Source organism: Balaenoptera ricei, chromosome X, assembly GCF_028023285.1.
Source record: "Balaenoptera ricei isolate mBalRic1 chromosome X, mBalRic1.hap2, whole genome shotgun sequence".
Lineage (NCBI taxonomy): Eukaryota > Metazoa > Chordata > Mammalia > Artiodactyla > Balaenopteridae > Balaenoptera > Balaenoptera ricei.
Window position 1 is genome coordinate 30265541 of NC_082660.1, and position 26590 is coordinate 30292130.

At 35.5% G+C, this 26590-nt stretch overlaps 1 protein-coding gene across 6 annotated transcripts in view; it reads right to left on the reverse strand.

The window, feature by feature from the left end:
* Positions 1-26590, reverse strand: part of DMD (dystrophin) — a 2476968-nt gene that overhangs the window by 1492509 nt on the left and 957869 nt on the right. For all 6 annotated transcript variants that reach the window (XM_059910880.1, XM_059910875.1, XM_059910877.1 and 3 more), the window contains one exon: positions 16401-16551. In XM_059910880.1, coding sequence (XP_059766863.1) covers positions 16401-16551 — 151 coding nt within the window. The remainder of the gene's footprint in view (positions 1-16400; positions 16552-26590) is intronic.

The following is a 26590-nucleotide window of genomic DNA, read 5'->3' on the forward strand; positions in this document are numbered from 1 at the left end:
CTTGAGCTTCATGTACCACCCTTGCCTGATTATCCTCCTACCTCACTAAGAACTGCTTTTTAGCTCCTTTGCTGGTTGGTTCCTTCTCCTCTGCTCAACTATAAATCAGATGGCATTCCTCTGGATAAAAACCAATGGAATCCCATCACACTAAGAGGAAAAATCCAAATCCTTGAACCTGAAATCCTTATATGATCTAGCACCTTCCTGCCTCTCTAATCTAACTGCATACCATTCTTGCCCTCTGACACTATGTTTCAGTCATACTTGTCTTCTCTCTCTTCCACACTGTGTCAAGCTATTTGCTCTACCCCAGTTGCTCTTCCTCTGTATCTTTAAATAATCTCTCATTCTTATCATTCAGGACTCAGTTTAAGTGTCACCTGCACAGAGAGGCTTTTCATGAAGACGCTCTCTAAATTTGCTTCTTAGTTACGATTTCTATAACTTTTTAAACATAATATTTTCACACTCAGATTTTTCTTATGTATTAGTTTAGTCATTTGTTGTTTGTCTTTACTTACTGGAATATAAGATCCACTAGAACAGAGATGCCCCCTGTCCTTCTCACTACATATTCCAAGCAACTAAAGATAAACAAACTCTTGTTAAATGAATAGCACCATGTGGAGGGGTGAGGGCAATATTCACAGATTAGTTTGGCCCTTCCTGACTGCATAAAGATTACAATCTAATGGGCGAGATTCTTCTTTTTAAGTGTAATTACAATTATACTATCAAGCACATATAACCCAAAACAGTATTCCAATCTTTTAAAAATCACAATGTATAGATTTTTTGTAAAGATAAACAGGAGTAAACAGAGGAATAAACAGACAGTAAACAGAGGAGGACTAAACAGAGGAGGCTGCTCTAGATCCAAGACACCCTGCTTGGGAGGTCCAGTTCCTCCAGGACCTTATCACACTACACTAATTATTACCTGGAAATCCCTAAATGAGTTTGTAAAATTCCTAGTCATCTAGTCTGCCTCTTAGAACATGTTATTATGTAATACAAGAATGAAGAAGCAGGTTTGGGACAAAGCCTGTTACTTTCTGGAACACCTGGAATCCCTACTTGTGAAACAATGATGCCTGGCACCTATCAGACTAGCTCTTAGTTATTCGAACCCTATGGCAGGCGTAAGGGAACGTATTAGAATTAGCTACATCACAAACTCAAATGTTTGATCATTTTTATCCTAGGACTTTTATTTTTCAAGTCTCAACATTTTAGAGCACTATATAAAATCACTTACTTTTACTTCCTCTCTCCAGATTTTCACGGTACATTTTCAAGTGAAGCAATTTAAAATAAAATGACTATGCATCTATTTTGTGTGTGGAGTCTATACTGCCTATCACGCCTTTGACATTCCAGAGCTTACACTGGTTAATAAAACTCTTTCTGCCATGAGGCTGAAAATGGAAACATTAACATTCAGAGTTGCCCTTGAAAGTCATGTTAAGTCTGTGTTTTCTGAGTTATATAAGCTAGGACTGGGAACATTTCAAATGTGTCAGCCAGGAATTTTAAAAATAATAATTAAAATAATATCTTGGTGGCCAATATATCATAAATTGGTTTAATTTGGCCAATTCTTTTTTCCTATCACTCAAGTATGAGAGTATATTTAATTACATATATTAAAGACAATTAGGAAATAATGCTATACTATTCACATTTTTTACATTTTTATTGTTTTCATATTTTTTAGTAAAGGAAACTGAGAAAATCATTGTTTGAGCCATGAGGTACTTATTTTGAAACTCAGGTTGCATCTTTCTAAAGCGTATGTGATCAAATATACTAGTTATTTTCTCCAGTACTTAGATTTCTGATTTTGTTTTGCTTATCTATTTGTTCTATAATCAGAAATTATATTCTTGCCATAGTGATCAAGGGTTTACATGTTATGCTTTTGCTGACGTGCTAACACAAAGTACCACTAAAGCTAGTTGTGAGTTAATAGCTTTAAAATCAAACATGAGAACCATCTGAACTTACAGTCAGTAGAGGGAAATAAAGGAATATGGGAAAGGTTCTCAACAGTGGATGAAAATCTTGAAGAATGCATAGCACTGCAGTAAATTAGCATATACTCTATTTGATTTAAGTCATTTCCAGTATCTCCTTTTCTCTTCTACAACTTTTTCAAATTATATCGTTTCTTTTACTCCTAATCAGGGATTAAAACAGAAAAGCTTAAACTGACCTTTCTAAGCATACTCAATAGCTGCAAGACAGAGCTATTGCAACACTGTAATCATTTCCTGTTTTCCCAGACCTCAGCTCCAAAAATAAATATTAATGAATATTACGGTATTAGCTAATCCCCTTATTATTTGCAAAAGACAAAAGACTATAAAATATCCAATGTCCAGAATTCATTTTTTTAAAATGAAGTTGATTATTAGAATTAGCAAAAATGCCATACAGAAAATGGTTAGTTTAAAAAGTTAAAATTTTCTGCCAACCTATGTATCCATGAATAAGGGCCTTGATCATTGGTATAAAGTACACCCTCTTGCTTCCCTCTTTGAGAAAACATGGATTCTCAAGGCAACTAATTTTTAAAGTACATTAAAGTTTTAAAAGCTATTTTACAATTAATTTTTAATTAAATATTTACTTCTTATGGATTTGAATTTTCATAGCTGGATTTATACAATGGAGATTTACAGTTGATTTGCTAATTAAACTGAAATATGAGCCAAATTATTCCAAATACAGATGTATCCCCAGAGAAATACACTAAAATTTTTGCCTATCAGAAGAGAATGTCTTCAGGTTAAAATACTGTAATATATGATTGTTAAAGTCTGTTTTTCTTTATTAAAAGAATATAAATTATTTACACACAGATACGTACTAGGTATTTTATTATGTATTTCTTGCCAGTATTTTTCTTAGAGTAATGCAATTGTTACACTTATCAAATTTAAAAAAATCTGTCATGCTCCTAATTAAATTTCTATACCATTATTAGATACAAATGTCAGCAATGTTTGTTTTCTAATGTCAACTAACAATCCTTTTTTTCCTTATGACAAGAAAAAAGGCCAACAGTGAAATTTAACATTAAAAATGCTTAGATTTGACCAACTTAGATTTTGTTATACCTCTGTATAACAAATAATCCTATTTCTTATAAATTATTCTCTAGTTAAAGAATCTGACCAAATTTGTTGTTCCCTTAGTACATATTCACATCTTATGATTTAAATATGACTTTTCTCTATTTCCTTCAAATGTTTCAGTGGTACCGAATTCTTGCTCTGACCCATGTCAAGTTGGTCTTCAAAATCTGGCTTAGGACAACCACTGAAGAGTCACTTCAATGTTTACTTCAGACTTATGCTATTTTATCCTTTGTTAGCATACATGTGAAATACTGTTTGGAAAATAAAGGCATGGAAATATGTAAGGCTAGGGAATTATTAGATTTGACACTTAGAGGTGAAGAACAACAAATAATAGAAAGGTAGAGTAACAGAAAACAAAAACAAGGTTAGATCTCCAGTAAGTTCTATAGGAGGGTATACTATACTTCCCTTGGTCAGAGTATATGCTCAACAACATGAAACAGGAAAGGACTGTGGTTGCCTATATGCATAGTTTATTACTCCTTCTACTTCAATGATTAACCAACAGGAAATTACCAACACTTGCAGGTCCTACACACACACACACACACACACACCCCTAGAAACAACACAGATCATGGGTTATGCATGGATTCTAAGGCCATCTACTCCCACATAACACTTTAAATTAATATAATTAAAATATGCTTAGTAAACTATTAAGTTTAAGTGATTTATAGTTTTTAGCTTAGCCAAATAAATGTACACAAAAGGAAAGACTGATGAGAACAAAACTTGAATTGAATATAAAATGTGCAAAAATCTTAAGAAACCAGAAGAGTTTCTACAAACATGGGATAAGTCTAACATTTAGGAAAGCACTATCTTAGAAAATCCAGCTCAGGAACCAAAAAATCCCTAGATACTCATGAACAATTAGCTAATGCAATACATCTGGATGTGAATTGATTTTATTTTCAAATAAAAGCATCCCAGGCAAATCAGAAAACTTTATGATTTCTTAGGAAATGATGGGGGGGGGTAGGCAGTATATCATTCTCGTTATTTTTTCTCTTATGGTCATTTTACGTCCTTCTTTCCATCACCTCTGCACTGGGCTAGGCTCTGTATTCCTTATTCTATCTATTCCCTGAATGAAATGATCTGGAAATGACTTGCCATTTTATTTTCAGTCCAATATTCACTTTACTAAGCCTGACTGGTCACAGTACTGTCTAGTTCCCCATGAGGATCTATTTATAGTATGTAATTTTGTTATAAATTTGTTAAATATTTTAAATAGGCTTCCTCAACAGGCTCTCCTAGAAGAGCTTTTATTTTGATACCCACTTACTTAAACATTCTTGCATAGTTATCTTAGTCTTTATAGCAAACCCATTTTTTTAACCTTTTTGTTAAAAATAAATGTTTATATTTCTTCTAAATCCTAAGCTACCAAAGGGGGGGGCCCTAAACACCATTTCTATGATGTTTTAAAGATTTTAAAAGCACCCAATGCTTACCAATCCCAGGAAGGGGGCTCAGTAAATGTGGAAAACTGTTTTAAAAACAGAGCTGACCATTAATGTACCCCTACATCTTTCCAAATATAAGTAGAAAAGGACATAATATGGATGACAGAGTGACAAAAATATGTGCATGTTTAAAGGTGTGGGATCTAACGTCAGATTTTCTGAGTTTGATTCCTGCATGTATTGCTAACCAGCTATGTGACCTTGTGAAAGTTTCCGACCACACCAAGCCTCAGCTTCCTAATTTTCAAAATCGGGATAATAAGGGTACCTTCTTCATTAGATGGTTAGGAAGAATGAATAAGCTACAATTGGTTAACACCTTGCCTGGTACACAATAAATACTAACAGCTAGTTAGATCTAAAAACTCATATTTAGACACATTCAGAACAAAGACTTTAAACCATACTGCAAGAACCCAATATTTACCTAATTCACCCTCATCTTATTCATGCTGTCATTATCCTCCAATAAGTATTCTATGTACAGAAATGGAATGTGGTTTTGGAAATCCAGGAAAAGAAGGGCTCAAGTTACAGTAAAGCTTTAGGATCTGAAGAAATATATAATACATTTTAAATCCTTAAATAAGACTTTAACTTCCAAATTATTTACATGAGACTAACAACAGTAGCTTTAAACTAATTGATCAAGTGGTCTCATACGTTGCTGAAAAATTACCATGGTCAGAGGAGCTATTTCATGGAGTGAGGAAATATCTCATGAGTGATAGATCCTAATCATTGAATAATAGCCCTCAATTCTCCTAACTTTCCTCCTCCCTCTACAGTCCATGCATGCATGCATCTATCCATACATCCTACATATAGTTATATCATTGAAATCAGAAATTAAAGTGAACACCAAGAAAATCTAATAAATAATTACAAAATGTCATTAGCCTGAAAATAATTATTGAAAAAGAAGAGAACAGGATTATTGGGAGAGAGGGCTGGGGTGGAAGGTTTCAAGTGTACCACAGAGGAAGTTATCTGCATTGATTGGCTAGTATGTAGATGTAACATTCAATGCTACTGATTATCTTCCAGTTCAAACATTACCGCCATTCTCATGATGAGCCCATTTTCTTCAATATTCCCTTTCTAGTCCCTTTTGCCCTAATTTTAAAGAAAGAGCTTCAGGATTAATGTTGAAAAATCACTTCCTTAAGCATCTTGACTCTGAGCATTTCATACACAGCCACTACTAATGTGTTCTCTTTCCCTACTGCGTATTCTAAGTTTAAGGACTTGTATGCACCCAGTCTCTCCATCTTTTCCATCTAGATATTCCCAAGCCTGAGGGACCGAGTGCCATACTTCTCTAATCTCTTTGCTACTCTCTGCATTTGCTCTAGCCTCTAGGATCACCACTGTAATCAAAGTCAATGGAATCTCAGAATAGACGAAAAGAGTCTGGGTTCAAAGGCAGACAGGTCAAGACGACAAGCTCAAGTCTACGAAGTACTATTTAAGTTACCTTAGGCAACTCAATCCCTCTGAATACATTTATTTATCCACAAATTAGGGATTTAAATCCCTCCAGGACAGGTTTAGTACTGGAGTGAAATGAGATAGTACATTAAAATCAGCGACTGCAGTACTTAGTAGAATTGATAGGTAGTGAAGAAATGCTTATTTTCTTCTATTTCTGACATCGTCGCCTTATCATTTTGTTCTTACACTAAGATGCATGGAAATAGCTCCTCTGGGCATCAGTATTTATTCCCAATACCCTTGATAATTATATTATGTATCTTTAATTACTAAATATTCTCAGTGTGCTGAAACTATAGAACATCATACAAAAATATGTGCTTCAGTAGTTTTCTCATTCTCACTAGATATGACCTAGATCTTTGTTAATGGAATATTAAATATTATCCAGTATAAATTATCTCTGAAAAATGTAGTTCCACTGAGTAACAGAGTACTACCAGTTGTACTACTAGAAATCATTCTGTTCATAACAGAAATATTAAACATAAAATGATAGTATACTGTAGTTAACAATTTTATATTCCTTAGAAATATACATAATGAAGTATTCAACATTATTTTTACATGAAATTAGATTTATGGTCATGCATTTTGTTATAAGATACATGAACTTATTTTTCAAGAAAAAATATTTTCTTAAAATTCGTATTATCATATCAGTTGTGGCTTTCTTGTGAAGAATTTTCCCCTAAAATGCATTCTAAAATGTTTTATATACTTAAATAATTCCTTTACATTATTAATGTTGCATTACCTATGGAAGGCAACTGAAATTAATTTGTATTGGTTCAGGAAAATAAAGATACTTTAGCTGAGACCAACTCGATTAAGTGAGAGATAGGGTCTTTTTCCTTCTTGCTTTACCCTCCCCAGAGGGCAGAAACTTCTAATAAGTAAGCATTATAGGAGAAATTAAGTATAAAAAATAAACTGGGTATCTCTAAGATGAGGGGGTCTTGGATAATTACATTTTAGTAGATGCACTGATGTACTTTAAAACAGGGCTGTAACATTTTGAGCCATGTTACTGAATCAGTGCTCAACAGTTGCTAATTAGTTACCTGTTAGCTGGAATCACTTGATCTGTGAAAATAAGGACATGGGTATGGATTGCATTATTATTTTTTAATTAAATTAAATTAATGGCGTTATCTAATATGAGAAGTTATCCTTGGAATCTGCTGCTTTCTTTATAGTATGTTGATGGGAAATTAGATGTCTTCTCAACTAGATTAAAAAAAATTAAAACTGAGTATCATGCATACACTACTCTGTAGACCATAAAGCGTAATGTTGTCCCTTTTTACATTAACTTGCCACTTCTTTATGCCAAAAGAATTTTATTACCATACAAATCAACTTTGCTTGAGTAAAAGTCATGTCTTATATAATAATAACAGCTAAGATACTTTATATAATTCTGGGTATCAAGTATTATTCTAAGTGCTTTTTATGCAATTATGTAGTAAATATTTTTATCAACCCTATAAGATAGGTATCATCATCATCATCACCACCCTGATTCATACTTGGGGAAACTGAGGCACAAAATGCTTAAGTAACTTTTGCAAAGTCATTCAGCTCACAAGTGATAGAGCTATATTTTGAACCTAGGCAGTCTGGCTTCAGAATCTGTGACATACTGCCTCTCATATAAGAGATATTAATATAGCTCATATAAGCATAAGAGATAGATAAATGTTTCTTATAACTCATAAGGCACATGAATAGAAACTTAAAAACTCCTGTGTGTAAGTGTATGCATATGTGTGTATACTCAGTTGAGTATCAGGTTTTACCCCTCTAGTAATACTTGAATTCAACCTATTACATTTGAAAAACTACTATCACGAAGCTTGCTTTAAAAACACACACATAATAGTTAGGTCCTCCTATATGCTCTTACTGTTTGAAAGTAATGTTAACATTGGTATGTCTTAGTGACAAATGCTAATCACAAAAATTGTGTTTAATATAAGGTTTTGAGTATTAACAGGAAGTTCAAGTTACTTTTATCTAAACGGCTTAGTTTCTTTGTATACTACATTTTTTTCTTACTTTTCTCTCATGAATCTTTCCTATTTGGATATTCTCTCTTGAAACCTGTTCGTCATAATGCTGTCTATTGATATGATCATGCCATCTCCCACCTAGAGGATGCATGCTCTTCTCCCATGGTTCTTATTCACTGCCCCATGAAGGTCAAGTAAGGTCCATATGGAAACCAAAGAAAGAGACAGAATAACACTTCTAGGCCTTCTCTCTCCTTTCTAAGTAAAAATCTTGGAAGAAAGGTTAAGTTTTAAGCCCAGCTTAAAGGGGCAAGCAAGACTTGATCAAGCCTAAGACTGAGGCCATAAGGACAAAAAAGAGTCCTTATAATTTATAGGAAGTTCAACCTAACTCACAAGTTCAACCTAACACACACAAATTTAAAAACAAAGTTGTAGGATTACAGACACTATAGCTTCTTTGGCTGGTCCACTGTGCAAATATTCCTCATGAATTGGCCAGCTGTGGTAGGTAGCCAGTTGAGGATTTGATTCCATTGAATGGTTTTCCTTTTCCGCATAACCAAGGCTCACATGCCTGATTTCTATGGACAAACACAAGTATGACTGCTGGTAGCATCTTCTGTGACATTTATAAAAAGATGCCAGGGTTATAACCATTAAGATATTTGAACAGAGAATGAAACAGGGAGAGAGGAATGAAAAAAAGCCAGAGTTAGTGAGAGGGCACCAGAGATAATATCTCCATGTAAGTTGCTTTAAAGATGTGTTCCTTCTTCACCTATATAAGTTGTTTTCTTGACCCAACTCACAATTTTTTTTTTACTGTTTATTTAAATTGTAAGTTTCATGTCTGTCAGAGTGGAAGCAATGATGAAGCTTCTGTGTGTGATAGAAGTAGTCAGAATTATTTAAAGCATTTGATCCAAAAACCATTTACTGAGCATCAATTATGTGCTAAATACTTGGCTAGACATTGGGGAAACACAAGAGAGGTCTCTCTGGTTCTCTGGCTGTAGCATAGTATTTTTTTTTTTTTTACCAATTATATTGTTTACCTTTACTGATATAGCCATCAAACATTCATTAAGCACTTATGCGGGCAAAAAATAGGAAATAAAATGGAACTTCATAGCAGTAACTAATAACATGTACTTTTAATCTTGCTAAAGATGTAAGAGAGCTTATTAGTCACTAAAAGCACTACTTGATTCTATGGCATTCTTAGGCTTTTCATAATCACTCATGCTCCTCCCAATTATTGCATTTCTCTCTTAGTATTGCCTATTTTTTAAAAATCCAACTTTGGCCTCCCAATTGCCCAGTCTCAGAAACTATTATTTTGAACTCTGTGATAATTCCCTAAATCTAGTCTCTTTGGTTCTGCTGTTGATTTCCAAAACATTTTTTAAACAATTTTCATTGACATTGCTTTGATTCAGGCTCTATATACTTTATGCAGTATGTTCCTAACATATTCTGGCCTCCTGTTCATCTGTGCTCTAGTTTATCTTACAAGATATGTGTTCCTAAAATATAAGATAAATTTTCCTAAATTGCCACTCTCCTCAGTTTCATTTATCATCAGTAATGGCTCCCTATTGCCCATAGACTAGCTCCAAATGCTTGTCTTGAGATCAAGACCCTCCATGATCAGGCTGTGGTCCTCCAGCAGTGAGCAGAGTGCAGCACATTACCTAGGCAAGTGACATACCTTTTATTACCCCACCTCATTTCCTTTGCCCAGCAAATCACTGTTTCTAACATTCTCAAGCCATCTGACATATTATGCCTTGTATAATGGTCACTTGTTTTCTGTGTCATTATCTGATGTACTAGCATGTGAGCTTCTGGAGGAAGATTCCATAAACAGTAGGTCTCTGTATTCTTCACAGCAGCTATTTTGCTTTAATAAGTGTTTGTTCAGTGATATGGAATAAAATTCAATGGAATGAAATGAAATGTCAAATCCTTTGGCAGGATTACACCTAAATCTTCCCATTACATTACTATCTAGATCATTTTAAAGGTCACCAGAAGAGGATATTTCACAATCTTGGCAATCCAAATGTTTGTGATTAACTAAGCTTCAAGGAAAGGATAGGTGACTGAGCTTCTAAGAGGTCATTTAATTTGTATTAATCAGTACTTAACAAAGAACATTTACTGAAGTAACACAGTGCACATGTCACAATGATACCTGCAAATTCTAATAACTTGTATGCTAAGTATTTTGTTGATGTTGTTACTAAGTCAGTGTAACTAATAACAAAAGTCTAAACCTCTCATAAGAATTGGTAACAGCTAGTAAACTAAGCTTTAAACCTCATCTCAGTGTGACTGTGCTACAAGACAAGATTCCCGAGTCAATTATTTTCTTTTTGATTAAAATACCCTCCAAAATAGAAAACTGCTTTCCCATTAATGAAAGTTCAAGCCCACATAAGACTTTCATTGTCCTCAATAATATTGTCACTCCTTCTAGGGAAATCCTTTCATTCCTTATCAACATCACTAATAAAATCTTTCTCTTAAGACAGAAATAACCAACCGGAATTATTTCTGACGTGTTCCTTCACAAGAAGATTGAGAGCTTCAATTTGTTCACTCCCAAGAGAATCACTTTTGGGTGACTCAGATCTAAAGTAAACCTCTAAATTCTTTCCCCAAAGCAATAGCTATGAAGAATGACTGGTCTCTTCCAAATTTTGCAGCAAATTGAACTTTTCCCAGTTACCCCGAGTTAACAGTTTGGCTAGATTTAATAGTAACCACCAATATAGGATCGATCGTTTTACCTTGCCTAATTGGCAGATTCAGTAAAAGTGACTTATTTCCATGGCATTTTACAGTGGTTCAATTTCTAGCCTGCCTTGTAATAAAATGCTGTTGAAATGAAGATAGCAAAGGATGCTGCCACAGAACAGAGAGAAGCATATCTGTAATATGCATGGTGTACTTGCAAGGAGAGAGAGAGAGAGAGCACGCAAGAGGGCACGCACACGCCAGAGTCCTCTGACCCGAGCAGAATCTAAATCCATTCCCAGCAACAAAACCTGAATCTCTTCTTTAATTCTGTCATCTGTAATCATCTCTTAAAAAAATAAAGAGGATGACTCAAGGATGTACTGTCTATGGATATGAAGCTAAAAAAACTAAATGTTATATTAGGTGAGAAGCATGGTGATGCAGCAGGGTGCAGTTACTTTCTGACTACTCCAAGGTTACTGATGTATTTCACTGTCAGAAGGAGAAATTTTCTTATTTTCATTCACTAACAATCCTTGGGAAGAAGAGCTGCAAAGTAAATCAGTGATTATTTAAATAAAGCTTTAGTTTGAATTCAGTTACCTAAAGAAAGAACATTTATCCCTTCTTCTGTTTTATGAAGCTTGGAAAGACTAACAAAATAAAAATTTACTCCTTTTAGTGTATACTTCTAAGAAAACATACATGTTTCCCATTTAAATAAATTCAACTCCTTTATAAATTGTTTGATTTTGTCAAAAAATTTTCTCCTCATTGTAATTACTTCAAGTAACAAAAGAGAATTATCAACTGTCAGGCTTTCTCTTAGCTATGTAATATGTTTTTCCACTGTCTTAATTTTATTAAAAAAATAATATATTGTGAAGTGGGTTTAAACAGTTAAAGGTGGAAGATGGCCTCGCTTTCTGTGTCAGCAAACCAATTCCTTCTGCTTTTCCTTACGCACTTATATGAATAAATCCTAGATGTAAATGATTACATAATCAACTTGCATATAGTTCTGTTGCTTTCTTTTTGTTTCAAATTATGCTCTTCAAAGCAATTTCATATTCATCAGAAAAGGCACATTTTCAAGTAATGGACAATCTATTCAAATTTTATTACAATACTAGTCAGATACTTTCCATTCCATTCATTCTAAATCTTCCAGAGCAAAGTGCAAAACCTTTCAGGTAATTGGCAGACTATGAAGACCCTAGACAGCCTAACCTCAATGAAGGCTCTGTTCCTGGTTTCCAGATGAGACCTTTACTCGTAGTTGCCCTAAGTCATTCACCCTTATGGCTACCCTATCATTCTCTGCCACTTCTCTCCTTCTCTTCCTGGCTTCCTCCTTAGACTCCAGGCATCCAGTGCCGACATCCGTCTCTCTGATGTTCAATGCTACTGCCTGTAGTCTTGTCCTTGCCTGAAATGCTCCACATTCCAAAACTAATCGAAATATTAAAACCATGACTGGAAGGAACACTAAAAATCAACTGGCTCAACACTTTTATTTCCAAAGTGAAAATATGGAGAAACTGAGAGATTCAATAATTTCTGAAAATTATATATTTAGTTAATGGTAAGCTGGGATAGTACTCTGGCTTCCCAGGCAAGAAGGTTGTCTTAGGTTGAGTTCGTTCCCAAACAGACCCTAAGCCAAATATTTGGGTACAAATAGTTTACCTGAGAAGTCATCTCAAGAGACATTATGAGCGGGTGGGACTGTGAGATAGTTTACGCCATGGACATCTGGGGCCCAGTCTTGCTGGGAAACCTCTGGGAAACTGGGAATTGAGAGATACCTTGGATTCATCCCACCACTGGGCAAGGATTCTAGGGTACTTATCCATCATTTCAAGTCCCTCCTTGGTTAATGGCAGCTCTGGCAGCACTAACTACTTTTTGCCCATGTTCAAACTGGCTGAGACTCACCTGTGGCCAGTGAATACCTTCAGACAGAGAGGAAGCCACTGGTATACACAGAAACTGTCTGCACGCAACTTCCAGTGTAGGCCAAGGGGAAGAGAATGCATACATGGTCTACCAGAGGAATGCATGGTAACACAGAAAAAGTGGTCCAGTTCAAGGTCTAGCACTGGCTCTAACTTCTTTATCAGATGTTCAATTAAAACCTATGTGACAAGTGAACCTCTTTTAGTCACAATTTCCATGTGAAAATTAGAATGCAGTTGATGCTTTATTTTTTCCCAACGGGGTAGCAGACGGGATTGCCATAGCTATAGCTCTCCCCAAACCGTTTTATCTTAAGCTGCTGTGGCCAAAGGATGGCGTTGGCTGCAGCAATAGCAAAAGTCAGCCCCATTTTTCACTGAACCTGAAGTTCATTAAATAAAAAACAGCTCTGGGACTTAAAAAGAAAGGTATCTTTCATCTGCATGAAAGAATTGTGAAGCTAACTATGACAAAAAGTTATATATATAAAAAAAGAATGAAGTTGGGTGAGACACAGATTTAGGAGGTATGAGTTGAGGGAGCAGATATTTCCTTTCAAAGCCATAAATCCAAGAAGCACAGAATCCTGAGTAGAGTTGTCAGATATGATCCAGGATGCCCAGTAAAATCTGAACTTCAGCTAAACAATAACTAATTGGGGACATACTTACACTAAAAAAAAAGTTCATTGTTTATGTGAAGTTCAAATTTAGCTAGGCTTCTTGTACTTTTATTTGCTAAATCTGGCAACCCTAATTTTGGGCCAATCATGAAGGTTCTTCTGTGTGTGTGTGTGTGTGTGTGTGTGTGTGTGTGTGTGTGTGTGTCATGATGGACTGAGCAAGGCTCTGTTCCTACAATAAAACCCAGAGCTAGTTTTATAATGGTTATTAGAATGCAACACTGTCACAATTTGCAGATGACATGATTTTATATATAGAAAACCCTAAAGACTCCACCAAAAAACTGTTAGAACTAATAAATGAATTCAGTAAAGTCACAGGGTATAAAATCAATATCCAAAAACCTGTTGCATTTCTATACACTGATAACAAACTATCAGAAAGACAATTCTTTAAAAAAAAAATCCCACTTACAATTTCATCAAAAAGAATAAAATGCTTAGCAATAAATTTAACCAAGGAGGTGAAAGACCTGTATGCTGAAAACTGTAAGACACTGATGAAAGAAACTGAAGAAGACACAAATAAATGGAAAGATATGCCATGCTCATTGAATGGAAGAATACTGTTACAATGTCCATATACCCAAAGCAATCAAGGGATTCAATGCGATCCCTATCAAAATTCCAATCACATTTTTCATGGAAATAGAACAAACAATCCTAAAATTTGTATGGAACCACAAAAGGCCCCAAATAGCCAAAGCAATCTTGAGAAAGAAGAACAAAGCTGGAGACATCCAGCTACCTGATTTCAATTTATATTACAAAACTACAGTAATCAAAACAGTATGGTATTGGCATAAAAAACAGACACATAGATCAGTGGAACAGAATAGAGAGCCCAGAAATAAACCCATGCATAAACAGTCAATTAGTTTACAACAAAGGCACTCAGAATATACAAGGGGGAAAGGACAGTCTCTTCAATAAGTGGTGCTGGGAAAACTGGACAGGCACATGCAAAAGAATGAAATTAGACTTCTATCTTTTACCTTACACAAAAATCAACTCAAAATGGATTAAAGACTTGAATGTAAGACCTGAAACCATAAAACCCGTAGAAGAAATCAAAAGTGGTAAGATCCTTGACATTAGTCTTGGTAATGATTTTTTGGATCTGAGTACAAAAGCAAAGGGAACAAAAGCAAAAATAACCAGTGAGACTACATCAGACTAAAAAGCTTCTGCGCAGCAAAGGAAACCATCAACAAAATGAAAAGGCAACCTACTAAATGGGAGAAAATACTTGCCAATCACATATCTAATAAGGGATTAATATCCAAAATATATGACGAACTCATACACCTCAACAGCAAAAAAAAAAAAAAATCTGATTAAAAAATGTTCAGAGGAACTGGGTATTTTTCCAAAGAAAACATATGAATGGCCAAAAGGCACATGAAAAGACGCTCAACATCACTACTCAGGGAAATGCAAGTCAAAACCACTATTATCAAAAACACAAGAAATAACAAGTGTTGGGGAGAATGTAGAGAAAGGGGGATCCTCATGCACTGTTGGTGGGAATGTAAACTGGTGCAGCCACTGTGGAAAACAGTATGGCTGTTCCCCAAAAAATTAAAAATAAAACTTACATATGATCCAGCAATTCCACTTCTGGATATTTATCTGAAAAAAACAAAGACACTACCTCGAAAAGATATCTGCGCCCCCATGTTCACTGCAGCATTATTTACAATAGCCAAGACATGGAAACAACCTAAGTGTCTATTGACGGATGAATGGATAAAGAAAGTGTGGTGTATATATACATTGGAATTGTATATATTCCATAAAAAGACATAAAAAATAATAAAATCTTGGCTGTTTGTGACAAATTGGATGGACCTTGAGGGAGTTATGGTAAGCAAAATAAGTTAGACAAAAACAAACACTGTATGATTTCAAGTATATGTGGAATCTAAAAACCATTACAAACAAACAAACAAAACAAAACTTACAGATGCAGAGAACAGAATGGTGGTTGCCAGAGGGGAGAGGGCTTGGGGACTGGGTGAAATGGGTGAATGGGGTCAAGAGGTACAAACTTGCAGTTACAAAATAAGTAAGTCATGGGGGTGTAATGTAGAACATGGTAACTATAATCAATAATATTGTAGTGCATATTTAAAATTTGCCAAGAAAGTAAATATTAAAAGCTCTCTTCACAAGAAAAAAAAATTCTAACTTTATATGGTGGTGGATGTTAACTAGACTTATTGTGGTGGTCATTTTGCAGTATATACAAATATTGAATCATTATGTTGCACACCTGAAATGAATGTCAGTTATATCTCAATTAAAAAATGGAAGCTGAAAAGAAAAGAAATATTTCTGTAGAAATTCTAATCACAGAAACAATAAATGCTTTCTGGCAACCAGAGAGCATAACTGTAAGTGTACAAATAAACTGAAGAAAGGTAAGATGGAAATATTAAAATTATTAGATGCTATATTTTATAGGAAAGCAATGTTACAGATGTTCATTTTTCATCAAGCTTGGCCTGCTCTAAGACCTTATGAATCGAAGGTAAAGCCATGTTTAAAAAATCTTGCCTTATTACTTAAATTTGCTTTGCAGGTAATCCCTACAGAGACCCTCTTCTAAGAAACCAAAACTTTAATAAATCACATAGCCGGCATTGTTCTCTTCCAGGAATATATTTGATTTTTTTCAAATATGAAAAGCCTAGCTATTTTGTATTTGAAAAAGTAAACATCACAAAAAATATTAGGTAAGAATTATTTTAAAACTCTTCTCAATTGAAGCTTTAATTCTTTCTTATCTGTAAACCATGGCATGTGTATGTACGTAATACACATATACACTTAGTTTGTTTTTCAGATGAAAGCAAATAGCATAAAATATACTAACCTTATGTTGTTGTACTTGGCGTTTTAGGTCCTCAAGATCAGGTCCAAAGGGTTCTTTTTCCATTTTCCTTGTTCTCTCTTCTGTTTTTGTTAGCCAGTCATGTAACTCTTTCAGTTGCTGATTCTGGAGATCCATTAGAACTTTATGTAAACTGAAAATGTGAAAGATGCCTATTATTGCCTCTGTCAAAACAACTTTACTTACTATTATTAAACCTATTACTAGGTAAAACTATTGACATTTATAACTAAATGTGTGTTCACATGGTTTGGCATCGTTGGACATTAAGAAGGAAGGTAAATAAAGCCCATAATCAATCACCTCTGAAGTTATTCTTTCTTTAACTTACTATAGTTCACACATCACAATTTTTAGAAAGTTTCACATAGCTAACTAAACGTGAACATGCTAAATAAAGTGTGAGCCATCTCTGGTAATTGAGTTAGTAGTATATCCTGGCAATCATTTGTTTATATATCCATTATTTTAATTTTAATATGTGTGGTGATAAAAAACGGCCACAAAATTCTTTGTCATGCCATCAAGAGATGGAGTCTATTTTCTACGCTCATGAATATGGAGTGGCCTTGTGATTTGTTCTGACCAACAGAATGTGGCAGAAGTGACGCTATATGAGTTCCAAGCATAGGCTGTAAGAGAACAGGTAGCTTTTGTATTCTCTCTCTTGGAACCCAGCTGCCATGCTGTAAGGAAGCCCAAGCTAGACTACTGAATGATTAGAGACCACCTTGAAAGTAACTCTGGAAGATAAAATGCTCTCTTAGAAGCTGAGCTTCCTGATGAATGAAGCCCAATGAGGGACCCCAGGCATACCACAATTGCAGAACAACAACCTAGATGAGCCCTGCTCATATTCCTGATCTACTGAATCACGATATAATTATAAATTTTCGTATTAAGCCACTAAGTTTTGGAGTCATTTGTTATGTAGAAATAGATAAGTCAAAGAATGCTTTTTTGTTTTTTTTTCCAAAGATGTATACAATAGGGTAATGTAATTACCTATTACCAATGGGTAATGGATTTAAAGTCCAAAGGCTTGGTTTTGGTTCACAGCCTGGCTATATGCCCTAGAACTAACTTCTTAAACGTTCTCAATTTGGATGCCGGCATCAGGGACGTGAGACAATATCTTGCCTATCAATCACACAATTTCATGGTGAGGATGAAAGTTAAAATTTAGGTTATTTCATCCATTAATTCAACAAAAAGTTGAGACTCAAATGAGAAGTATTAGTACCTGTGTTAAGGTAAATATTCTTCATGAAGGCATGTGTAAAGCATTTTTGAAAACCATAGTATACTGCATACTGATCTCTTTATGTCAATAAAGAGGACATAATTCCCGTTAGAAATTTATAATTCTGATTTATAAAATCTTTACAAGAAATTTCCATTAGTCAGCATGTTTAAACATACAAAATACACACATAACTGAGAGTGTTTTAAAATAATTTAGATTATACAATTTACCATTACACCTTTAACCTTATAGAGACACATATCCCCTGAGGCACACTGTAATCAGAAGTCTATGAGAACAAGCTTTCATTTATCAAACACGAGAAGTAGATGTTTTATTTTTATGGGAAACAACATAGATGAAGCATCCATTTAAGTGGAAGCAAAAACTCAAAGTTGCTAGTTTAAGTCTCTTAGACAATGAACAACATCCTGACATTGCAAGGTATATAAATCTTTTACTTTATTGGTTTAGTCTATCCCTTGAGAACTGACTTGATAATAAGATTCCATGAGAATTGGCTGCAATATCATTCCTTGTGTTTGTTGTTTTTCCTGTCCCGTTTGTTGTTACATTGAGCTAAAAATCTCACAATGTATAAACTAAAGAAAAAAATCCCATATTATTACTTATACTTGAAGAAATGTTTCAAGTCTAACACACATGTGTTAGTGTTAATAAGGGATTTCATTAAAAAATATCATTTAGGGCTTCCCTGGTGGTGCAGTGGTTGAGAATCTGCCTGCCAATGCAGGGGACACGGGTTCGAGCCCTGGTCTGGGAAGATCCCACATGCCGCGGAGCAACTAGGCCCGTGAGCCACAACTACTGAGCCTGCGCGTCTGGAGCCTGTGCTCCAAACAAGAGAGGCCACAATAGTGAGAGGCCCGCGCACCGTGATGAAGAGTGGCCCCCGCTCACCACAACTAGAGAAAGCCCTCGCACAGAAATGAAGACCCAACACGGCCAAAAATAAATAAATAAATAAATAAATAAATAAATAAAATTAAAAAAAAAATATATCATTTAATTTTTTTTTTTTTTTTACTTTTGGACAGACGTTTCATTCAACAAATATTCACTGAGTTCCATATCTGTGCTAGAAACTCCTGTTTGTTAGGAACAGACAAAAGAAAATATCCTTATATTCAGGTAGCTTAGAGACTTTTATGGAAATTCATACATCAACAATTATAATAGTACAAGGAAACCATTATAATTAGATTTATATACATTCAGAGGAGACATAAAAGCAGCTCCAAGTTGACCTGGGATCATTATGAATGGTGTCATTATACAACACATAGCCTGAGAGTTGAGACTTTAAAAACTGAGTCATACACTTATTAAATGTAAAATTATTGAGTACTTAGATATTATGGAGAGGTGAGAAAGACCCACACAGCCCCTTACAGTCACAGATCTTACATTCTGAGGATGGGGGCCACAGATAATATATAGCTCATTAGGCCATTAGTTAATTGTAATTGTGATCATGCTATGAAATGAGAGTAACTGAACTGAGTCTGTGAGGTAAGGAAAGGCTTTTCTGAAGCACTAATATTTGAATAACTCTAAAGTCTGAAGTAAGAGGAAGTAGTTAAGAGGAAGGGGTAAACACTTTCTAAATAGAAGGAATCACCTGTGCAAACGTCCTGAGGCATCAGAAAGGACCAGGAAGGCCAATACAGCTTGATGATATAAGGTGTGGGAGAGTTACACAATGTCATACCCTACACTAATCCATGGGTTCTGGGAAATTTCTTGAGCTCTGCCTGAAAATCTGAAGTCTGAACCTCGAATAATCTTTTATGTTTAATAGTGGTTTCATCTTATAAACCTGGATTCAGAGACTAACTAATAAGAATGGATATACCAATAAGCACTTTGTCAGGTATTGCATCTTTTTTTTTTTTTTTTTTTTTTTTTTAAAGATTTATTTATTGATTGATTGATTGCTATGTTGGGTCTTCGTTTCTGTGCTAGGGCTTTCTCTAGTTGCGGCAAGCGGGGGCCACTCTTCATTGCGGTGCGGGGACCGCTCTTCATCGCGGTGCGCGGGCCTCTCACTATCGTGGCCTCTCTTGTTGCGGAGCACAGGCTCCAGATGCGCAGGCTCAGTAGTTGTGGCTCACGGGCCCAGTTGCTCCACGGCATGTGGGATCTTCCCAGACCAGGGCGCGAACCCGTGTCCCCTGCATTAGCAGGCAGATTCTCAACCACTGCGCCACCAGGGAAGCCCTGCATCTTTTATAGGTGGAATGTAGGAATGTGTAATTGAAGGTTCTTGGAGAAGGGGCCGGCATAACTGGGTGGCAGATGGCGTATGGGGACACTCGGTGTGCAGCCTGTGTGGTTCAATATTTTAATGACTGGTACAATTACATCAGTGTTTCCCAGACAAATAGATCCCTGCTTTTCGTCTCTAGACCAGTGGTCCTCAAAGTGTGGTTCCTGAACCAATAGCATCATCCTATCCCCTTGGGGGATGTCTTAGTGCACGCGCATGAGTGTGTGTACACACACACAGAGCTTATGTGTGTGTATACATATATATTTATATATAGTGTGTATATATATATATAGGATTTTAATGTATATATGAAATCATATAGCTTAGGATGAAAATTAAATAAAAATTAAGTAAAAAAATGATTATTTTAAGGGAAAGTATTTAATGTATAATGATAAAGACAAGTACAGAAATGGAAGAAATTGTGAAGGTGGAGCATGATTAACTTGTCTTTGAAAAACACTCAATAATTACATTTGGTCCTCATTATCACCTAATGAGGTAGCTAATACTGTTGTTATTTTATTTCTGAGGACACTGTAACTTGGAAAGGTTAAAGAACTTGCCCAATGTGTCTCACAGACATGTTAAGTCTGTATATAAATGGTAAACTGTGACCCAAGTCTGTGCTCTTAACCTTGAATTATTTTCCTTCTTCATGGATAAAATGTTGTATTAGGTTGGGTCATATGAAGTTGCTGGTACTTGAGGTTTTTATTCCATGAAAATGACAATTTCATTTTGTTCAACCTAAAATACTATTAAAATGAGAAAGTCAGTCCACATTTCCAACTAACATTCTCAAGATGCAAATAAATTAGGGAAATTTATCAAATTCATAAAATAAAAATCTACCACCCACAGGCAAGGAAAGAGTTTGCATTTTTCTTGGTTCCAATTTATGGTTTTCAAGTGGTCATTTAGAAAGGGACATAAAATCAAAAGGAGAATGGAGCATAAATATGACTGGCACTTGAGAGAGGAGGCAAGAGAATTGTAATAAAACAGCTCCAGACAGGAGATGGTCCTGACGAAGTCTAGAGGCAGAAGGATGCAGGATATGATACTACGAACTGCTGCAGCCAACCTCCAATTGTAAAAACAATAGGTGGACAGAGGGAGACTAGCAAAACCAATACACTGAAAGAAGCTGGGACTCTGATGGTACAACTGAGTCACAGACTTTAATGGTCTCGAGTCACCCCACCTGTAAATTTATTGTAATAAGATAATAGATATCCTTATGGTTTTAACCATTGCTTCCCAAACTTTAATGTGCATAAGACTCACGTGGTAAGTACGTCTTATTACGGATTCTAAGTCAGTGGGTCTGAGAAGAGGGCTGAGATTCTTCATTTCTAACAGATGCCCAGGGGATGCCAATGCTGCTGGTGCATGGATCACACTTTAAGGAGCAATGCTACAAACCACTTTGAGTTAGGCTATTTGTTAGTTACAGTAAAAGGCATCTTAAGGTATATCGTTTTTCAAATAATTGTATTGGAGATCTGTCTCTCACCTCACACCCACTGCAGGAACATTAGCTTCCTTAACATGAAAGAAATCAATGCAGACATAGGATCTGCTTTACAGAGATGCTGTTGGACCCTGGGAAAGCATTTATTCCCTAACCAGTACTGTCCAGTAGAATCTTCTACAATAATGTAAATGTTGTAGATCTGCGCTCTCCAATACTGTAGCCACTACAGCCATGAGTGGTTATTGTGCACTTGAGATATGGCTAGTGTGACTGAGAAACTGAAATTTTACCTGTACTTAACTATAATAATTTAATTTCACAATTAAATAGCTACATGTGGCTACTGGCTACAGTATTAGCACAACTCTAAACCAACAGATAATTGGACTTACAACAGCAAAAAATTCTTATTTGAAGTCTTTACCATACCATTTCTTTATGCCATGCAATATTTATAAGAAATTATATTCTGAGTTAAGGAATCTAGCAATAAATATGAACAGCAATTTTTGATACTTCCATTCTCTAGACACAAACTTATAAATGCCAAAACTGTACATGTTTTTATGAATTTCAGCCTATATTTGATACTCTTAAGAGTGTTTCTTGGGCTTTATGGTAATACATTATAAAAAAGATGTAAAAATACTTAAAAAAATTAATCATGTATGTAAGAGTACAGACTTTATAAATCCTAGGGGATTACAGTTAAAAATTACAAAATTACCAAGAACGGTCAACTCTTTAGGAAGACAAGTTCTCAAGCCCAGTTTCCTAGACTTCATAATTATTTGTTTATATGCAATTCTTAAATGAGAAATACAACTAACAGAAGAAGGTAAAGTATTATTGTGAATTTCTAGATTACAAAAGAATCACCAGCGATGTTCAATTAACATGTTATAAATTCACAATACAATCCCATGATTTAAGTTGTCAATAAAACATATATTTGGCCAGTGTGAATTAGAGAAACTGAATTAACAAGACATTTTTAATTTTAAACTACATGCCATTTAGTAACTAAAATCACACTGATAAAAACTAAAATTAGTTTATTCACTTATTCAAACTGTTGGCTTGAAAATCTTAGCAAAATGGTTTTAATGAATAGATTACAGAGTTCTGATTTTACCTCAGGAATTGCTTACATGCAACCAGCTGCTCCCAGAATGCTGACATATGCTTAAACGTGTAGCTATATAAACCCTATAAACCCCCGTATATGGGTTTTTATTTCATTTACTCTATTAATAAAGTGGCCATTGAAGGTGATGTTTAAGTCCAGTTTTTATTCAAATTATCACATAAAGGTGAATTAGTGGAATTTATCTCTAGCCAGGTGATTCCAATGAACACCCAGGGTTGAAAATGATTGTATTGGTCCTCAGGACTCAGGCATAATTTTTACATCGGCCCTGGGATGCTCACAAGTGGCAAATGTTTTGGTAGCTGACCCCAGGCAGCATGGCCACATCAGGAACCAGAGGCATGGAGATAATATGGACGTAGGTTTATGGTGAATAAAAATGTCTTTACCCAATTATTTATAAACTAATAATACTTTATAAGTAGTACATTATCTATTAAATAGTAATTCTGACCTTGCACAATTTGGGACTTATAAATAAAATTTTATTTGTGAATAACAAATTATATTCATCATTTGTCAGACAATAAAGGTATTACTGTAATTAATCCTAATGATGCAGGAACTGATATTAGCCCCGATTTACCGATGGGGGAACAAAGGTTTACCTGAGTCAAAAGGCAAGCAAAGGGAGGTGGGAAAGTGGGAATCAGGTATTGTGGCCCTGGGGTCTGCTTCACCATTATGCTATATTACCTGTACTAATGATACTTTTTTAGAGATAACTTTTATATCTATTCCTCATTTCATTTATGTCAGTGATTATCAAGAAGGAAAAATAGAAGAAGAAAGAAGGTCATTTACTGGGATTTTCTAGATTTTTGTCATTAATAGATAATTTTACTCTTTCTTCTCACCAAAACAAGGGGACATTATGAGGTTTACGTTAATGACAGAAACCACCATACGCTTTGAGACCCGGTTCCCATCAAACATATGGTGACAAAGTAAAATGAATGACCAGACATTTTAAACATTTATAATGTTTCATTAAATGTAAGAATCAGAAAATCTGATATATTCCAGGCAAAAAAAGCAAACATTGCTTTAAAATAGAAAAACAATATTGATAAATTCAAGAAAAGTTTCAGTCACATATGTACAAATACATAAAGGGTTTCTGTTGTCCGGCAGTAATGAATGGGCCATAAAAAGCACATCAGTACTTTTCAACTCTCAAGGTTTAGAACATTTATCAAAGGTCACTGAATGCCCTGTGAAACATAAGGCTTAAAACTAAGAATCCAATAAAGTAATGACCTCCAAATGCATAAGACTTTCACCATCACTGTCACCTCTACTTGACCACCTTTACTGTCACCACCTTCACCACCAATTTCTGCCAGTTCCCATACTAAATTTCTTAAAGTCTATCACCAGAATCTGTGCAGGCGCTTAATCCCTCCTGCTCCCCTGTACCTCCTTGCCTCAAAAAGGCCATCCTCTTTCCTCCAAGTCCTAACCACACCTTAAAAGACCCAGCTGCAAAGCCTGACACTGGACAGTGGTCTTCTGTCTCTAAATCTTAGGCACTAGTATAGTAGGAGTTTCCATTGGAGAATGAAGTGAGGCAACGGTCTAACAGAATCATATGAAGAGTTTCTTTTTTTTCCCCAAAACAAATACGTCCATCCTCTTCTCTACAACACCACCACTCCCACCAATCGGTACACTGACATCTTGGGCCAGGGAAGAAAGCAAGGAGAACAGGTCAGGCACATTTTTCGAAAGCTCCCACTAATTCTCACACTTACCATTCTATCATACCCTGCAACCTGGTCGTGGAGGCCACAGTTTTTATTCTACAGCCTCACAATAAATATTTTAGAAAGAACTCACCTGCAAAGTTTCTCTTCCAACAACAGAAATGAAACTATCGATCCTCCCTCAAAATCAAACGTGTATTAGTATTTATTTTTCCACTGAATGGAGTATGAAAAACAGTATTGTGTTCAAGAAGGACTCTGTGAAACAAAAATGCACCACTGTATTTTTCTTTTTTTGGATTGTATTGGGATTTACTGAATTAACAAATGAGTTCCAGGAATGTCTGTCTTCTTATTTGCCCAGTATCTCTGTGTAAAGAGGAGGCCCATGTGGTCCTGGCTCACCCATATCCTGAGGATGATGTTGGTAAACCAGCTTAAGGTGTGGAGGGTCACTTATTGGGGCCCCAACTTGAGCCATTCCTGGGTCCTGATTTCTGCCACCTCACCTCCAAAAGGGAGCTCTGTCACATGAAGCACCTAGCAATCCCCCAAGACTAAAGTAGCCATGAATGGGGCCACTTTCCCAGTGACCACAGAGAAGCAAGAGCCAGGGGATGATGCTACCTCAGCCACTTCCCTCAACTGGAAAGGAAGAGGGGCATACATCACGTAGGACTACCGGGGGTTTTTATAATAAATCTCAAAAGTGAACTAGTGTTTAATGTCTCTGAGAACAAAATCAAACCAAACTTTCCTTCCCACTTGGATTTTGATGCTATTTTATTCCTCCATCCATATAGCTTAACAACAGTTTAATTACTGAGATTCTTCAACTATCCAGAGCAATATTAAAGTTCAAAATGCAAACAAATTCATTTGCATTTTGACAGCATAAATTCAAAATAGTAACAGTAAAATAATAAAGAAGCTGCATGGCTGGATGCAATAGATTCTTGTGGCAAATACACCATGGCAACACTCAATTCAATCTTCCTGATTAAATACTTACAAAGTGGGTGAAGAAACTCTCAGATGTCATCACAAACCAAAGATGACTCTTAAATACGATTGGAAGTCTGTTTAAATTATCTCTAGTAAAAATGGGGTATGTTGACACTCTAAGATCATATTAATTTATGCAATAGAAACCCACTCTCAACTTCAAAAATTATGTCACTATATAATATCTGGCATACCCTAGACATACGATAAATATTTCTTGAATGCATAAATAATATCACTTATCAATCAGACATAAGACGATATAGTACAAAAATGTATACACTTTTCCAATCAGAAATACCAGAATTAAGATTATAAAAACGTCAACTTCCATTAAATCTGCTCCTGTTGAGACAGTCCACTGATTTAATCTGAATCAGTTTTCTAGCCATAAATGAGAATAGCAACACTTTACCTGACACATTGTTTCTCAAACATGCCGAGCTCACTCCTGCCTTGGGATCTTGCCATTTGCTTCCCTTTGGCACAGCTATTGGCATGGCCGTTCCCTCCCTTCGTTTAGGCCTCTTCTTAAATATTACCTCATCAGGGAGGCCTTCCCTAAATGACCACGTACCCACAGTAACACAACGTTTCACTCTCTAAATCTATCCCCTGCCTTTTTCCCCCCTTTTCATCATTTAATGCCATCTGCTATGATATACATATTTTACATATTTTTTAATTGTCTCCTCCCACGAACAAGGCATGCTCAATAAGAGAGGGATTTATTCTGTTCTGTCCACTGATATTTCCCCAGTATCTAAAATGGTGCAGGGAACACAGGAGGTAAGAATTGTTAGTTAGACGGATGAATGAATGATTGAGCTTAATTTTCTAATTATCATTATTTATTTTTCTGAAAAAGCAGTGTTCCAAAAAATGCTACTCTCGACTCTCATTTCTCTGAATTCCAGAGATTTGGCTTTCCTATTTATAATTTAAACTATGAGAGTCACATACTTTATATTATCAGAACAAGTTGTGTCCACATTTTTTTTTTTTGGCCATACCACGTGGCTTGTGGGATTTTAGCTCCCCGACCAGGGACTGAACCCGGGCCCTCACCCTCTGTCCACATTTTAACTGTGTGTTGTTTACAGAAAAGATTGTCATGGCCGGCCATATCGATTTAAACCTGATCAACTTACTGTACGTTATAACTGCTCCTTATTAGGCCAATAATGAATTGTCAATACTCTCACATTGTCTCTATTGTATATTCTTTCACAAGAATCTTGCTATTCCATGTCAACATTTGAGGACTGAACGTGACATCACCAGCACCATTT